This window comes from Seriola aureovittata, chromosome 11 (assembly GCF_021018895.1).
Source record: "Seriola aureovittata isolate HTS-2021-v1 ecotype China chromosome 11, ASM2101889v1, whole genome shotgun sequence".
Classification (NCBI taxonomy): Eukaryota; Metazoa; Chordata; class Actinopteri; order Carangiformes; family Carangidae; genus Seriola; species Seriola aureovittata.
In genome coordinates this window covers 9,829,115-9,846,467 of record NC_079374.1, presented here as the reverse complement: position 1 = coordinate 9,846,467, position 17,353 = coordinate 9,829,115, and the positions used below count along the sequence as shown (strand labels likewise).

The window sequence follows — 17,353 nt, the reverse complement described above, 5'->3', positions numbered from 1 at the left end:
GCATATTATTAATTTAATTTTTTTTCTAAGTATTTAGTGTTGCTCATTTAAAAAACAATAGAAATGGGCTCACAGTGCAATAATAAATGAATGATTTTCTCCCATTTTTTCCTGTGGTACAAACTCAGATGGACACACAGAGGCGCCTTTTCTGAGCTCATGTTGTTTGGAAAAGTAGCGTTTACTTTCCTCAGGGCCGAGAGTGTTTTAGCCCAGAAAAGAATTAAATTCATATCTGTACTAAACCACGTAAACAGAAACTCATCCGTTTAGGCTGAATTATACAAAATGGCCTCTAAAAAGAAGCGAACGCCTAATGTACAAAATGACAGCTGGGTTGTCGTTGCTGCAGGTAGGTTGAACAGTACAGTCAGTGTGAGCTAACTAAGCTAAGTTGCTACAAACATAAGACACCTTAGCCAAGGTAATAGACCCTGATAATTTTGTCATTACTTACTGAATCCCGTGATGGATGGTTAGCTACATGATAAAGGAAATAACGCGTAACTACAAAGTCGGCTAATGTTAGTTACTAGATAGTTATTCATTAGTGCATAACATGCTGTGAATTAGCTTTGTTCTCAGAATGACATGCAGCCCTACAGAGATTATTTCCCACAGATTAAATAGTGATGTTTTCTCAATGAGCTGACAGTGAGCTATCATGTGCATGATTTGTGTTTTGATGTGCACAGACTCTGTCATCGACACACAGAAGCCCGACAGTGATCCAGCTTTTGTGAGACTAAGGAATCCATCTACAGGTTTAACTTTTTTGTTGTAATACATTTATCTAGGTCTTTAACTAACAATTAATTTCATTATCGTATGGTATATACAGATGATAGTGATAAATATCCATACCAGCTTCCCAGAGCCATAGGTGATGCATTCAGATTCCTCGTTTTGTCCAACCAGCAGCCTAAAGGGGCCTAAAAGATATTTAGTTTATCATCATAGAAGATTATGAATATCAGCAAGTATTAACATTTGAGAAACTGACATTGAGTTTTAGCTAGTTGAGCACTGGTGAAAACCATTAGCAACCTGGCACTTTGGCTTTGAGAAAGAAATAAAACACAGTAAACCCACAGACTTTTTGAAACGTCGCTCCCTGTAGTTGAAAAATTATTCCAACACAAAATCCAATATGTGTCATTTTAAGTATGTGTGTGTGCGAAATTAGCAAGATACAGCAAGACCGCCTTTGAGTTGTAAGATGCCACATTTTTACCTTTACAACAGCCAGGCTTGTCACAAACTGGCATTTGCAACGATTTTTTGATGGTCAAAATTGTTGCAAATACTAATACTAATATAATAATTGTTAATTGCGGTCCTAACCACTAGCATCTGTTAAAAGTAAGTCAGAACACAGTAAAAGTCAACATGAGGAATTCTATAAAATGGACGTTTGCTTTCAGTTTTCACCGCAGTCTGATTACGTTGCGAGTACACGCAAATGTGGAAGTGAAAATAATATTGTTCCGCTTTTTTAATCCTGCAGATGCAGCATCTCTGTATATGCTGGGTAGTGGTGATATGCAGCTGTATGAGGTCAAAGCATTTGAAGAAGATTTCCACTCCTGGTTTGTTGGTCAGACTGTACAAAGAGGTTTGTTTCATTAATCTTTGTAGTGTAAACTTTGAAGAAACTTAATCATTATTACAAACCCTGCTAGGTATGGTAGACAAATAACAGAAATCCAAATGAACCAAGTCATCTATGCAGAAATCTTAGGTGCAATGGTAATGAAACTGAAAAATAATATTTAACATGTCCAAAAGAACAGTGTCCATATAAAATAACTACACCAAGCACAGACAGACAACCAGAAAGAGGAGCTGCTGACACAAAGTAGCCAAAGTAGCCAAATATCAGGTTCACACACTGCAAACTGGTCAAGCAGTCTTGACATACCGGCTGAAATGTTGATTAAATTATTTGAGTTTGGGTGGTTTATCGCAAAGTTGATGATATGTGGATGTTGAATTCTTATTCCTTACTTTTAATTGGTTCTGGGTCAGAATTAGAGTGTGTGTTAATCAGGCTTCTGTGTTTTTACAGTTGTCTCTTTTGTTAAACAGATGGGAGACTCCTGTTCATAACACCAATGGATCCTCTCTATCTCATTTTGCCCTATTTGATTACGGCTGGAAAAGAGGTGAGAAACAGAAATCTGAACATGTCACAGCTGTTGATGCTTTCATGCTGATCATTGTGGTGTAATGCTGCCTAGTTCACAGTTAATTCTTTAACTTCATATATAACTTATCTTATATACTAATATTCCTAAATATACAGTACAATTTTGTACAGCAATAGTGTGTGTCTAATATAACCATGGGAGTATATGAATGATCGTGAATTGGACTTTATTTTAATCTTTTCTATTTTTTAATTTAGATCATGCACATGAAAGTCACAATATCTGCTTTTATTTTGTTAATGTTATCTGCTGCTCAGGGGAAGTTCCAGCCTGTGGATCAGGTTGTTATGGATGAGGAATTCCCAGTTTGCTCAAGGCTGCTGAGCTGCACACGTTCCCTGGCCACCCTGCACCACATTGCCGAGGAAAAAGGTCAAGTTTATTTTTGAAGCCGATATCTCTCAACTGTAAGGTTTGTCGTGGGAATTTCTGGAAACAGAGGACCGACAACAAGAGAGTGTTTTTTCTAGTTTATTCTGACACTTGCAAGTGGACACCCTAGCCAACAACAGAGAGTGTTCCTGACCAAGAGCGCAATGTATGTTCACTGCAGTCTGCTTTTATACACACAATACCTGGGACACCTGTAGTACATACGTCACTACTCTTGACATGCCCACCTTGTATGGCACTAAGCCAAGTTAAAAGGGGACATGAACGGGAGAATGAGAATGCACAAACCAGCAGTGTAGGTTTTAGGGTTTACTAATTACTTTGTTGAAATGCTGTGTTTCATTCTTCCAGAGGTGGGAAGCCGGAAATTTCATCGATACAGCCAAGAGAAGACAATGAACTGGTTAAAGAAAAAGGTACTAATAACTGATTCTATTATCTTTCTGTGTTGGTCCAAAGACAGTGCGAGTTTGACTGCAGTACAATAGGCAAAAAATGTGTTCATGTGAAAATGCATTACTTCTTATTATAGGTGGAGAGGACAGTCGTTGCCCTCAAGAAGAGAAATATCTCAGTGGGAGAAGGAGTCAAATCCACAACATATGTCAGAATGAAGTCAGAATCAGACTACCATGAGGGTAAGTTGATTCATCTTCAGGGAGCTTCAGTGTTTAAGACAGTGTCTTGCAACTGTGTAAAATTCCAGTCTCCCCTTCTGACGAAAACACAAATTTCCATTTTTTCCAACATTTCCAGCTTGTGTTTTTGTAGTAGATATGATGTTGACCAATAGATGGCACTACTGACGTAGTTTCTGTCTATGGGTTAGGGTTAGTGAAAAAACACTGAAGCACTTCTCCACCTTTCAGTTCCATTTTTTTTCTTAAATTATCTAAAAATAATTAGTATTATATTGATAATCACTGTAATTCTGTCATCTTCATGACACAGAGGACTACCTTCGCTATGCCCACGGCCTGATATCGGAGTACATCAGTGAAGACCTGAGCAAAGCCCTCCTCAAACACCTGCAGTATGTTAAGACATCTAAAACTTTGACAACATGATTGTTAGTAGTGCTAAGGTATGGTCATAATGCCGCCATGCACCTCCTCCTCCTTCACAGGTTACCAGAGCTCACAAGCCCAAAGGAAACAGAGCCGCCCTCCAAGGTATGTTAGTGTCTTTCTTAGACATGAATGAAGTCAGAATAACACATCCTCCTCTTTGTGCATGCTGTCAAAACCACGCTGAATGTTTTCTGTAGTCTCACTCTAACTCTATTGCTGCATTCGCATCGTTTTGAGGAGAAATGATTGCACCATCTTAAGTCACTGCTTGTGGGATTTTAACTTTGCTTATTAGGGCCTTTTTCATCTATAGTGTGAGGTCATTAGAGCTGGTGGTGTGTTTCTCTGGTGAAAGGTGTGCTCTTTGTCATGAAAAGCATTTCTCACTTCCTCGTTTGGCAGAAGCGGAAACTGTCAGATAAACCGGTGGAGGCCGGAGAGGACTACACCAAATTCAACAGTGCAGACTTTTCGCGGAAAGTGAGTGTATATGGAGCCGTCTGCCTGAAAAGACCGAGCAATTATTGCAGCAAAAAAAAAAACCTGAAGTGGTCGTTTCTTTGCTTTTATCTCTGCAGTTGTTTTTTTTCCTTTTAAACCTTGAGTGATTGTTTGTGTAGTTCTTGTTTGTTGGCCGCTTTCTTTAAGCTTTGTCTGTAGATTATTTGTCCGTAGATAAGCTGTGTAGACTTTATACACATGGGTCAATGAGACTTACCTTGTACAAATGTGGTTTTTCTTAGCTTGAATTGAGGTTCACGATATGTAATGAATTCCCTGCTGTCTCTGTGCAAGGTCGTCGAGTTATCATATTGATTTTTTTCCCCCCTTCTTCCAGCCACCCAAGAAGATGACGGCTGCTCAGAAAACTCTGGCTAAGGTGGACAAGACCGGCATGAAGCCTATGTCATCCTTCTTCAGCCCCAAGGGCAAGGCAGAAAAGAAATGAATGTTGTATAGTTTCTGGTTTGTACATGATAAATTTGTAATAAAGAAAAGAAAACATGAGTCATATTTTCATTTCAAATAGTTTGAATCTCGAGAAGGGAAATGGGATAATAATTTTACGTTATTTATTTTACTTTAATATATGATAATCTAAAGAATAATATAAATAATATAAGACTAAAAGGAGGCATTCTGTACAATGAGTACTTTTTTCCTTTGATACTTTAAGTTCATTTTGCTGATGTACACAGTCTGAATTCAGGACTTTTCAGAATATGGTATTTCTTCCTTTACTTAAGTCAAGGGTCAACTCAATACTTCTTCCACCCCTGTAGTTTTTTTAAGTATAACCCCAGTGGTATGTTAGCCTGCAGACAGGTCATGGTTTATTTATATTTTTCAATGTCGTAAGCACCTAAGAAAAATTAATTCAGCGGCATTGTATCAGACATTTCAGTGGCGGGTATCTCAAAACCTGGGCAAATAAAAGCAGAAATATCAACACTGCTGCATACCATAAAGGTTATGTCAGGTAATATTTTGCATCTTATCCGAATTTACCCTTCAACTTTAACACCATTTAATCTTAAGCAGTGAGAAACAGAATTACCTTAGCTGGGTTTGAACTATTCAGACAGCTCAGCCCTTGGACTCGCCTTGCAAATGTGAATCTCTCTGTTGAATGAAACAGGCATTCACGCAGCACTTGTTGCTGTTGAGGAGCTATTGTTGCATTTTACGGTTGGCTTTGATACCTGGGTAGAATGTAGTCTCTGCAGGCCTGAACCAGAAACTGTACTCAACCTAAATTACATATCCGTCACAATATTGAACTTTTCTCTTACTTGATTCAAAACTCATTCAAAAGCACTTGAAAGAAACACTAAAGTAACCTTGAGATATTGGAAGGAATTAATACATTTTTATTTTGGGCTATGCTGCAAAAACCATTTCCCCTTTAAAGTGGCACCCTATTGATACTTATCAATCCGATATCAATTGAGATTATTTGTAATATTAATCTGCAACTGTAAATGAAAGGATGAATGAAACAAATGATAGGCCTGGATAGACCTTTTTCTCTTAGGACATTTTGCATGACACAGCAAAATTACAGGTGTAAATAATAAAATGGCTGAATTCCATTTAGCTGTTTCAGTTTCAGAGTCTGGATATTATTCGTGCTGGATCACTGTCCCACTAGCATGACTTACTGGGACACTAAAAACAGCCATTGTCAATGTCAGTAACACCTCTGTTTCTCTACAATGACATGTCAAAATGTCTGTCTAGAAAAAGGCCCCTTTTGGACCAGGAGGAATTACTTTTATCACACTGGTGAGAGGTTTCATTTTCATTTGCTTTATTAAAATTAGGCTTAATTGTTTTTATGTATATATTAAATGTCCGGAGGGATTTTTTCCAGAGCATGGTGTCTGTTCAAACATACTCGATTGAGCTCTACGTCAGCAGTGTGGCAGTGCTGCTGGTTTCAAATGTCCAACAAGCTTCACTGCTTTTTTAATTTGGGCTTGAAGCGCAGAGTCTGGAACGCGCTCTCCACCACTTTGGGCAGGTGGATCGGGTTCCTCTGAAGTCGCAGTCTGCTGCTTGTGGACCCGCTTTGGTTTTTCTTCTTCGGGGCACTTTCATTGGCACAGTTCCTAACCACTTCCTGCTTGGAGTCATCCCCGACCCGAGGAACTCGCAAGACCCAATTGGAGTGGAGGTCGTGTTCAGCTGAGCTGGAGGCCACTGTGGGAGAGAAGGGCAGAGAGCCAGGACCTTAGCTGAGGCTGAAGCTGTTACTACAGTAGCTTTCACTTCTGGACCTTAAGATCCAAAATGCTTCATGTTTTCATTCTAACTAAACAGGCATCACAAAAATGAGATGAAGTATCTGGTAAAAAAAAAGCTAGTCACAAAGAGCTAGGCCAGTGTATAAATGAGTATCTTACAAATTATGCCCGGCATTTCCAATCCTTAACCATACTTGACCTTTACCTACGCTACACAACTAGTGGTTGAAGAATAGACTTTTTTCACAGCATACATTTTGACATGTCATAGAGGGAAGAGCTCAGGTGTAATTAATAACACTAACAATGACTGCATTCAATTCACGTACAGCAGTTCAGCTTTATGGCCTTGGTGTGTGCTGGCTTACTTGGACAAACTGAGCCCGAGTTAACATGATTCACTGCACCGCTGCTTTCCTTACACGGACATGCCTAAATGTCTGGAGCGAAAAGATTCTTCACAAGTCGAAGTAAAAGTAGTATTTAACTGAAGGTTTGGAAACAATGGCAGCAAACGTATCAGTGGCAAAAGGAGTGGTGAAGAGTGGCCTCTCTCACAGTGTTATAAATTATTGATATATTAACCTGTGAACAGCATTTCAATGGTCTGGTTATAGCTGGTCCAGGTGATGCTACTACTACTACTGGTAGTACTGCCAGCTTAATATTTAGCCTTTAATACACAGTAATTAAAAATATAATTTGAGTTTATGCGTTTAACATGTAAAAACTGTAATCTGGTGGGTAAATAGTAATTGCAGCTTTCAAATAAATGGAAAAATACTCTTTTCCCTTTTAGTGAAGTGTGAGGTAGAAAGTACTATACAGGTCCTACATATCCACACAGGTCTACATGTTGTCATTAAGCTCCATATACTATTAAGAATGCTTGTAATGTGCCCCATCCTAACACACTATTTGTACTTAGCTACTTTCCACCTGTGACCTAGACCATTCAAGAAAATCCTTTTCTCAAGTGAAATCAGAAATACAGGAAAGGAAAAAAAAAAACTGTCACAAGGAAAAGTGACTTTTACGTAAGCAAGAGTAGATTAGTATTATCAGTAAAATGTACTTGAAGTATCAAAAGTAAAAACACTCATTATGCAAAATGGCCCTTTCAGTGTAATGTCATATACAGTGTTTGGACTATAATTACTACATCACTACATACAGTATTTTAATGTAAACTGGTCTATGTGGGTTTCATTTTGAATACTGCTGGATGGTTTCATCACTAACAATACATCACATTTTATGTATATATGATTTAAGTGTAGTAGAAAATGAAAATACCCCAGTCCTGTATTCAAACATTTACTTAGGTAAAAGTGAGTATTATCACTATAATGCATTTGACTATTCTTATTAATGCATTTGAATATGGGAGCTGGTTCAGGTGGAGATAATTACTTTATACAAAGTTGGGTTTATTTATGATACCCAGACAAGCTGACAAAGACTTTATCTTCAAAACCTAAGTTAGGATTTGACCCCAGGGGATAATCTACCGCGAGGCAGCGTTGAATACTCAGACAAAATCCTAAAATCATTACAATTATAGGGAAGATTTTCAAACTCGCCTATGAAATCCACGTCTGCGTGTCCATCGTCCAGGTAAGGTTTGCGCAGAGGCTCGTTGTCGCAGCTGGCGATGACCGCATCAAAGAACTGCAAAGTGTCCTCCTCGCTGGAGACTGGGGGAGCAGAGGGTTTGGCTCTTCGTATCTGTGGTAAAAAAAAGAAGAAAAAAAAAAGAACATGTGTCTGTGATATCACCCGCCGTGTGTGCTGGGAGAGATGATATAAGCTTACCGGTTCTTCCTTATCAGGCGGCGGAGGTGCAGGCTTCTTCCTGGAGGACACCGTGGCCTTGATGTCGTTACTTTTCAGGTCACTCACACTCTCTGTGTACCGCCGCCTCAAAGCCACAAGTGCTTCCAGGTACTCCAGGCAGTTCTGGTTCTGAGAGTAGAGCCATATCCTGTCCTCTTGTCTCTGATAGTAGTACAAGGTCGACTCGATGCTCACTGTGCTTTTGCTTCGTTTTAAAGTTGCTGAGCCCGCGGCTGCTTGACTTTTCTCTCCCACCACGAGCATGGAGGTACTGCGGACCAGCCTGACGGTGCAGGCGTTGTGATAGTCCTGCTCTGACCGAAACCCACCACCGCCACCATCCCGCCCTCTGTGTCCGTGATGGTTGGGACGGAACACATTATTGATTTTTCTGAACATCCCTTTCAAAAGGAATCTTTCAGGGTCACAGACTTGCCTTTAGATTCCTTAGTGTATGTTAGGCTTCCATCCATAGCCGCCTCTTCAAAATAAACTAATATTTATAGAAACAGACAGACAGACAAACAAACAAACAAACAAACAAACAAACAAACAAACAAACAAAATGCCTTTGAGCCTGGCTGGAGCTGTTCACTGGGACCAAGCGCTGTCCATGGTGCTGAAATCGACAACCCGCTTCTCTGTTGTGTCATAAGGTAAAAGCAGCTCTGTTGTCTAACCTGATCTCAACATGTCTTTACTGTTATCGGATGTTGCTCAGCAACATTGCTGTAGCAACGGGTCGGTAACTCGACACTTTGTGCTGCCATTACTACCTTTAGCAGCCCTCCTGAGTCAGATATCCTGACTCATGGTTGACTTTAGTGGACAAAATACCAACCGCCAGCAATCCTACAAACTGTGGGCCTATAGTTTAATTGTTTGTGAGGATGACTCCACCTGTTTATAAACTGTGTTGGACAAGACAGTTTTTAACTTAAAAACGTGATAAACTGCAGTTGTGTTTATCTGGTCCAAATTTTGGACCAAACATGAAAACACAGTAAAAAATTGTGAGACCTATATCAGTTATATAATGAGCTACACATGACCTAACAAATACTGAAGAAATTATGTGGTGTTGATTCATGTCTAGGATTCCTGACTTTGTCAATAATAGATCATGTTCTCTCCTGTTTCAGGTTCTTCTATTGTTGGGCTTCCCTGGCACAAGCGGAGGAAGTCTGAATAAAAGAGTCTTAACTGAGGTGGCTTATATACACAGATCAGGTGCTTTCATCTGGGAAAAATCCCGGCCATAAATATAGCCTACAAGTTTCCCTCACTTTCACACCACTACCAACATAAAAGAGTCAAAATGAGTTCATACCACAGAGGAGCTCAAATCAAATGTGGAAAAACATAATTCTAAGGTCAAAGTTACTATGGCAGTCCAACTGTAACATGCTGAAGAGATGGTTTGGTTTCAAAGAGGAAATAGGGAGTTATGTGTCATACATAACTGAGCATGAAGTCACACTTCTGCTTTGGCTGCAGAGACAGATAACAGAGGGAGTAAAGTAGAAGCTCTGAGCTATTATTCCACTGAAAACCTGCAGGTTTAACTGCGCTCACAGAGAGGCCACTCAGAATCTGTGGTGTGACCCATCAGAAAATGAAAACAGGAATCAGCAACTGCAGAAGTTTCTGTTTACTGATATTTTGATCATATTAAATTTGACTTTCTTTTCTGCTTTTAACTGAACCTCAATCACACACCTGTTCTTTTACAGAGAAACATAACTTCAGTGGTTTCTTTTTATAGCTAGAAGTTCTTGGGGAGGTACAAAACAACCACTTCTCACACACTGCTCTCCATATAGACTTTGAATCAAACACAGCATGCACATTTGGTATGCTGCATTGATAGACAATGAAATGGTTATAAGAAGTGCTTTTCTCTGCTGTGATAGAGACTGTGGAAGGACATTTGGCGCCTGAAATCAAGTGACCAGCTGATTGAGAGAATTTGAATCCAGTCAAGGTAGGAAGACATTTGTTACAGAGTAATATGATTTATCTCTCAATGTTTTTGAGATAAGTAAGATGTAAGGTGGGGCATCAATATGTCGACCTGCGAATTCACAGAACTCAAAGTGGATCATACGGTGGACTCAGAAAGTATCCAGACCCCTTCACTTTCTTCATATTTTGCCTGATGCTAAAATCATTGAAATTATTTTTTCCTTCATTAGTCTACACTCAATATCTCATTATGACAGAACAGAATTTTAGATTTTTTTCAAATTTATAAAAAAGGAGAAATTGAAATATCACATTGACATTAATATTCAGACCCTGGAAATGTAGCTTAGGTGCCTCCTATTTTTCTTGATCATCTTTGAGATGTTTTCTCACTTTGATCTAAGTCTATCTGTGGTAAATTCGATTTATTTGGAAAGGCATCCGCCTGTCTATATAAGGTCTCACAGCTGATAATGTGTATAAGAGAAAAATACAGGCAATGAGGCTGAAAGAACTGGCTGCAGAGCTCAGAGACAGGATTGTGTCGAAGCACAGATCTAGGGAAGGCAACAAAAGAATTTCTGCTGCACTGAAGGTTGACCAGAGCACAGTGGCCTCCATAATTCTGAAATGGAAAAATTGTGGAACAATCAGGACTCTACCTATAGATGGCTGCTTGGCTAAACTGAGCAATCAGGGGATAACCCGAATGTCATTCTGGCTGAGCTCCAGAGATCCTAAACCAAAGAAACAGAAATTCTGTTTTTGCCTTGCCATGATGAGGTAACTTGTGGGGGTCGGGTCTGAAGGGGGGTCTGAATATTTTCTGAATGCACTGTAAACAAGATATTTTAAACTGAAGTTGAAACAGCTTTGAAAGAGTAGCCGCTCGTGTAATCACGACTGATCTTGAGCTTGTCATTGAGTTTTGTGTATTTGTATAAAAGCCCATCTAGGGATAGGCATTGCAAGCCAGGTGAGGCTATAATGCTGTGCTATGTAGCATTGGTCCATGCTGTGTGTCCCCATATATAGGCCAACTGTATATATAAATGAAATAGATCATTACATTCATGGTGTAAGCTGCATCTTATCACATGTTGACATGCAGTGTGCTTTGATGACTCACACCTTTTGAGTATTTGCTCTTTGTTGCAGGATGCTTTGCGAAGGGAGATTGTTAAGCATGGCCTTTGCTGAATTGGAGGAGCTGGACTCCCCCGCACCTCAAAAGGCTTTTCAGAGTGCTTATGGGCTGCCAAGAGCACCTGCCACCCTCATGTCAGGCTCCACTAGACGCGCTCCACCTGTTCATTGCAGTTCCCCTGAGGCGACAGGTAGCATGGACAACAGTGCTTCAGCGGAGCTGTACATTTCTCCTCTGCAGTCCTTGAATCTTCAGAGAGCCCATCCAGGCAGACAGATCTCTCCAGAAATAGAGATCCCAGCTCAGGCTTGCTCAGGTGGCGATTCCCCTTTCTTGGTTCCCTCCTTCTGTCAGAGCATCTGCAAAAACTACAGTGACCTCCACATTGGAGGTGACCAGGTTTTGCCTCTCTCAGCTAATGATGGTGAGCTGAGGCTTTGCACTGATGCCCAGCCTGCTGGCCCCTTTCTCCAGTCTTGCGATGTCCCCTCAGCCGTGGAGGATTCTCTCCCAGGGCAGACATCTCAGGGTGGGCTTCAGCATATAGTGAGGGGAGGCTCCAATCGTTGGAGACTGGGGAGTGGTCGTGATCGGAGCTTTTTGTTCCAGGGGCGAGAGGGGCCATTCTCCAACTCCCTTCTAAATCACTACCTGGAGCAGAAGCTCCTGGATCTGTACCAGCAATATATGATGGAAAACATGGCGAGAGAAGACTCTCACCCACACTCCATTTGCCCTCTGCTGGAGTCAGAGCTGGTCCTGACCAGCCTGGACCAGATCACTTTGAAGTTGAGTCGAGAAGGGAACCTGGATGCCAACCTGGCCAAGGACATGGTTGTGAGCTGCCTGCTGCGGGTGGCTGGTGACATGCAGTCAAGTGAGCTCAGCACTCCTATACTGCAGATTTCAAATGAGGCATCCAGGGAGCAGCTAACAGAGAATAAGGAGGAGTAACCCCAGTGTCAAGAAACTCACTTTAGACATGATAAAAATAAGATGAAACTGATGACTGCATTTTATTTTACTTTTTTGTTTTAATAGCTGTTGAGAGGATGTTGCAATGTTCTGCATATAATTATTAATTGCCAGGAGAATGTGCTGTATTTATTTTTGTGCTTTCTTTAATTATTTTATTTTATATAATAATACAATTATAATATGCAGTTATGTAATTGGCATGTTTGTATGTGAGACGTGTGTGGCATGTCTGTATGTGCATTTTTCATTTCCTAAAGGAAAACATAGACAGGACCTGAAAATTGAAACTGCGCTTTCTCCCTTTTTTTCAAATAACATTCACTTCTAACAGAACACGTCATGTCCTACTTAACTATTGTTAACACACATATACTGCACATATGACTGCCATATCTTCATCTGTTATAAATGTGTCTTTGTTGGTTAGATGCAGGAGAACATGGCGTCCCTGTCATTTAGGTAACAAAATAATATAAGATAGACTGTTTATTTCAACAGAATAAACTTGTGCTGCAAGTTTCAAATCTAATCAAAAATGTGTTTTTGCTTTTTGTTACTTCACCTGGTTGTTTGACCTTCACCATGTTGAATGATGGATGTGCAGAGTCAGACCCTAGAAGGCTGTTTCCCCATTCATCTCTTCTCTGTGCTCAACCTTAAATATGAATTTAAATTGTGCACATATTATTTTGTCGCATCACAACTTGTTTGGAAGGCAATCATGGTTCAATATTCAGCTTACGAGAGTTTCATGGAAGTGGAAGACATCTTGTTTCCAACTGTTAAAGTTCTAAAATGAAGATGTAATAGGTGTCATTTAATGTAATGTATTTAAAGAATTTTTAACTAAATAATCAAACTTTTTTTGTGAAAAAAAAACAAAACATATCAGACTCAAATTGTTAATAAAAGCAGAGTAATTTTTTTCCCCTTAAAACATGTGGGGAGTAGATTTCTGAGCAGGGATTATAGTCATGTCTATTGGCTATGTTGCTGAGAAGCAGAGTACAAAGCTAAATGCAATCAAATGATCTCTCAGTCATACAAATAGTATAACACCACTATCAAAACAGCTTTTAAAATAATGAAATTGATTTTTGACATCCTTGGTCATTTATTTTTATTTTTTATGCTCCTGCTATGATGGAGGTCATTTGTGACTTTCTGACAATGTGTGCAGTTTAATAAACAGTCACAAGGGGGAAGCATTATCACCAAACTTATTAACCCTGATGACTTTGACATACACCTCCTGCTCATCTCTTTTCTGTTACTCTCCCCTCCTCCTCACTGTCTGTCCATCCAGCCAACGCTTCCTATCGCCTCTGTCCTGCTGCTCCTAATCTATGATGTCATTAGGACCGGGCTATAAATCTGTAGCACGCAGGTAGTTGGGAATTAACACCAAATTTCATACAGTGTTTGTGATAGTGTTTCCTCTACTTTGTAAACAAAACACAAACTTGAGATAAGGGAATCTACACCGCATGAATAATTTTATGGAAATATTGCACAAGCACAAATGAGCAACTCAACAGGGCTGTAAACCAGGGGATCTGCACAAAACAAGTGACATGTTATTTTTCACGTTTCCCTGTATTTAAAGTGCTTTGAAAGTCCCGCGACTCCATTCCAGCTCAATGCAGCCGTGGCCTTCTGAGCCAGTGTTTGATCGGCTTCCTTGTTTCCTGTCCAAACAGAAAACCACAGGAGGAAACCGTGTTTACCGAGCTGAGCACTGAGTCGGAGCCCTGTGAAGTCTCAAGGCCACAGAGACACATGTTTGGTATTTCTGCCTCTATCCGGATTGAACATTCCAGGTACATGTTAAAGGAACCGAGTCCTTAAAGACCTAAACAAAAACACACTCTCACATATAAATATCATTCACCCAATGCCAGACCCGGCAGTGTGAGCGTATTCAAACAAACTGTTTTCCGCAGACCTTGGAAAAATGAAAAACAGACCTCTTGTTCCAGCAAAGGATGAGAATTGTTTAAAGGGCTGAAGGTAAAGCTACATACTGCAGTCTCATACACGAGGGTTGTGTATATTTATTCACAAACCTTCACCATGTTACACATAATATGCAAATTATTTACCTCTCCTTGTCATCAGATTGGAAAACATTTCATTGTGTTTTGCTTATTTGCATGCAAATACAACATAAATAGAAAAGCAAATTGCATTTCTTAATTTAATTACTAGTAGTTTTATTTAAGAAAAAGGGAGACAAAAACTGATGGAGAAGCTGTGAAATAAGAGCAGGGAGCGAATGGTAAACTGCAGTGATTTAAAAAATGGAAAAAACACACTTCTCTCATGGTCTAGCTATGAAACTAACAGGGAGGGTGAAGTGTTGGAGTGTCTTTCAGAGGTTCATAAAGTAATTTCCTTGTCACAAAGAGCTTTTAACATGGAGGGCGGTGGAAGCAAGGCCACAAGATTTCATATCAAAGTCAAGGTCCTAGATACACTCTCACTATTGTGGCTTTAATGCTCTGTAGCGCTCTGTGGCTTGCCTTTATTTAAAAAGCTTTTTGCACACTGGTTCTAAAGTCTGAGACCACTTTTCCATTGGGGAAGTGGTCTAAGACTTTCAGACCTGACTGTGTGAAGCCTTGTTAATTGGAACAGTCATAGGCTGTTTACTTATAGTTTTTCTTCCTTGGTGCAATTTAAAAACTCCCATTACAATTTGTCAAGGCCTATTGATAGTCAAGATCCTTTGAGCTCTTTACAGACTTAGACATGGATATACATGCACACACATATACACACAATTCCAGTCTTTTGCTTTTAACTCAACACTTTTGCCCATCAGCATTTGAATGTAAAGCCTCAACAAATGCAATGCTCTCACACACTCTCACACACACACACACACACACACACACACACACACACACACTCATGTATCACACAGGCATATCGAGGCACTTAATTCAATTAACATTTGTTCAGAAGCCGAGCTCTTACTGCAAATTTCTTGGACGGCCTTGAGCAAATGTGTTTTTTTTCCAGATTATATCTACTGGAATGACCTAATGTCCAAGTGGCAGCGTGCTGGAACATTTAATGACAGCTCTGCTCTGTATCTGGCTGATTGACACTGAGATACGTAGGTGGCAGAACGGGAGAACACACATTTCCCGGTCAGTTAGCCACTCAAGGTTGCAGGGAGCCTGCAGCAGAGCGGGTGACCTTGGCTAAGCTAGAGCAGACTGAGAAAGACCTTGAGAGACAGCAGGGCAGCAGGATCTGGCGCTCAAAGAGCCAGGGAACATAATGTGGCAATGCACGACTATATATTACAGCACACAGTACCCATGTGAATGTGGATGGCAACTGACTGGAAAAACACTTTTATTCACTCACTCATGTTTATTCTTCTTTACGAGTTTAAACTGTATTTTGGTGGTGTTACTTTTATCTGAGGATCAATGACATTTCACCTGGTTGCCCATATGATTTTGCAAAATGGGTGATAAAAACAAATACATCACAATTTTGTGATATACGCACATTTATAATAATGTCTTGTTGAAAGCAACACTTTGTTCACATGGTTGATTAAATGAAAAATGATTATGATCATACACATTACAACCCCCTTTTTCTGGAGCGTTTATCCCTTGTCATGTCTCTTGTTTTTATCTGCTTATAAACCCTTTGTATGATATAAATCACCAACTACAGTCATATATCTGTTACCAGATCTTTATGAATGGATTAGACTTAATTCTTCACACTCAATTCTGTGGAGGAGAAAGAGAGAGAAAGTTGTAAGCTGATCCATTTACATTTACACTTATTCATTAAGAAGAAACTTCTGTGCAATAGGACGAACAATGAGGTACAATCCAAGCCACAAGATTCCTGGCCCTCTATCCTGACCCCAATAGTAGATTAAATCTATGGAAAAAATCAGCCTCATTTGTCACATGGAAAGCTGCATCCATCACTGCAAATCTGCACCATCCTCCCTTTAAGAATTTTGACATCTCTTTGGTCAGAGACACAGGTTTCTGAAATGAGGTCAAACAGATTGAAGTTTTTTTTTTTTATCCAATCTGCAATAAACACATCATTTTTGATCTTTTACCTATTCTTCTAATTGAAGTTTTCTTTGTGTTTATCACATGGACCTTTTACTGGACTCCGTTTTGCCCTTTTGCTATCAGCACTTTTAATGTTTCCATTGTTTCACTGTGTTTTTGTGATATCTTGCTGCAAGATTTTTTTCTTGTGTAACAATAAAAATCTGAACTGAATTGAACATCATATTTCCTCAAAGTTCAGGGGTTTTGAGCTCAAGAGCACAATATTTACACACCTTTAAAAACTGTCTTTCAAACAGTCTTTCACTACCTCATGTAAAAGCTGTAAGAAAATTAATAGATATTCAAGTACTTTATACCTTCACAGAAAGCTCAAGGTTAATGGGCTTGAATAAAATGGAAAAAAATGTACATGACTCCTTTTGATGCAAAAAAGTTTGTGTATGTGCACTACACTGCAAGTTAGAAATAACAGCAGCCTCACATGTAAGTGAAGTTCACTGTGCTGTCTAACCGTATACATACACTGTACGAATAGAAGCACATATGGAGCCAAAACAGAAAAGAGAAGTTGGTGTTTCAATTTCAAAGGTTTTAGTGAAATCTAATCTTTGATTGATTTATACAAAAGGTAATTAAAGAGATGGAGAAGATAAACAGCTACCACTGTGAGTCCTTATTGCTGACAGGGCCGGATTAAATGGCCAAGGGACCCCAGGGCAAAAATGAGCTGGGAGCCCCTATTAGCTCCACCCTCTATGCATTGTGTATGTTGTGGTTAGTAATTAGTATTTACTTTGTGGTAATCTGACTGTATATACATATTTAGGGCTATACAAAGTGTAAATACAGTATAAACTGAAATAGTACAAGCCTTAAAACTAGATTTAAAATTGGAGTCCTTCAACAAAACACTAAGCTTTATATTGTCACTCTAAGGCCCCAA

The 17,353-nt window shown here is 39.6% G+C and overlaps 3 protein-coding genes across 5 annotated transcripts; 2 read left to right on the top strand and 1 right to left on the bottom strand.

Moving 5' to 3' along the window:
- The first annotated feature begins 139 nt into the window (after positions 1-139).
- Positions 140-4,681, top strand: rnaseh2b (ribonuclease H2, subunit B). Of its 2 annotated transcripts, XM_056389689.1 has the most exons (11): positions 140-352; positions 696-764; positions 1,508-1,615; positions 2,089-2,165; positions 2,468-2,582; positions 2,955-3,019; positions 3,136-3,241; positions 3,555-3,636; positions 3,730-3,775; positions 4,076-4,153; positions 4,512-4,681. In XM_056389689.1, exons 1-11 carry the CDS (start codon positions 289-291, stop codon positions 4,620-4,622), a joined length of 921 nt encoding a protein of 306 aa, XP_056245664.1. In that variant the 5' UTR covers positions 140-288; the 3' UTR covers positions 4,623-4,681. The 2 variants fall into 2 exon arrangements, with proteins under 2 accessions (XP_056245664.1, XP_056245665.1); XM_056389690.1 differs by lacking the exon at positions 4,076-4,153.
- A 1,282-nt stretch (positions 4,682-5,963) lies between these two features.
- On the bottom strand, positions 5,964-8,655 carry LOC130177755 (uncharacterized protein C13orf42). The gene is made up of 3 exons (XM_056389692.1): positions 8,236-8,655; positions 8,004-8,148; positions 5,964-6,376 (listed from the first exon to the last, which is right to left on the bottom strand). The coding sequence occupies exons 1-3, from the start codon at positions 8,653-8,655 to the stop codon at positions 6,132-6,134; spliced, it is 810 nt and encodes a 269-aa protein (XP_056245667.1). The 3' UTR covers positions 5,964-6,131.
- Positions 8,656-8,825: 170 nt separating this feature from the next.
- Positions 8,826-12,869, top strand: LOC130177753 (TLR adapter interacting with SLC15A4 on the lysosome). Of its 2 annotated transcripts, none has more exons than XM_056389687.1 (3): positions 8,826-8,912; positions 9,399-10,240; positions 11,380-12,869. In XM_056389687.1, exon 3 carries the CDS (start codon positions 11,381-11,383, stop codon positions 12,320-12,322), a length of 942 nt encoding a protein of 313 aa, XP_056245662.1. In that variant the 5' UTR covers positions 8,826-8,912; positions 9,399-10,240; position 11,380; the 3' UTR covers positions 12,323-12,869. The 2 variants fall into 2 exon arrangements, with proteins under 2 accessions (XP_056245662.1, XP_056245663.1); XM_056389688.1 differs by lacking the exon at positions 8,826-8,912 and having other exon boundaries at positions 9,118-9,486; positions 10,170-10,240.
- Positions 12,870-17,353: the final 4,484 nt, after the last annotated feature.

Excerpts from the sequence above, each read along its gene's own strand:
- LOC130177755 (XM_056389692.1), bottom strand. The coding sequence starts at position 8,655 with ATGTTCAGAAAAATCAATAATGTGTTCCGTCCCAACCATCACGGACAC. Across the intron at positions 8,149-8,235 it reads CGCCTGATAAGGAAGAACCG|ATACGAAGAGCCAAACCCTC; the intron begins GTAAGCTTATAT and ends TTTTTACCACAG. Across the intron at positions 6,377-8,003 it reads CGCAGACGTGGATTTCATAG|TGGCCTCCAGCTCAGCTGAA; the intron begins GCGAGTTTGAAA and ends TCTCTCCCACAG.
- rnaseh2b (XM_056389689.1), top strand. The coding sequence starts at position 289 with ATGGCCTCTAAAAAGAAGCGAACGCCTAATGTACAAAATGACAGCTGG. Across the intron at positions 765-1,507 it reads ACTAAGGAATCCATCTACAG|ATGCAGCATCTCTGTATATG; the intron begins GTTTAACTTTTT and ends TTAATCCTGCAG. Across the intron at positions 3,242-3,554 it reads AGAATCAGACTACCATGAGG|AGGACTACCTTCGCTATGCC; the intron begins GTAAGTTGATTC and ends TTCATGACACAG.
- LOC130177753 (XM_056389687.1), top strand. The coding sequence starts at position 11,381 with ATGCTTTGCGAAGGGAGATTGTTAAGCATGGCCTTTGCTGAATTGGAG.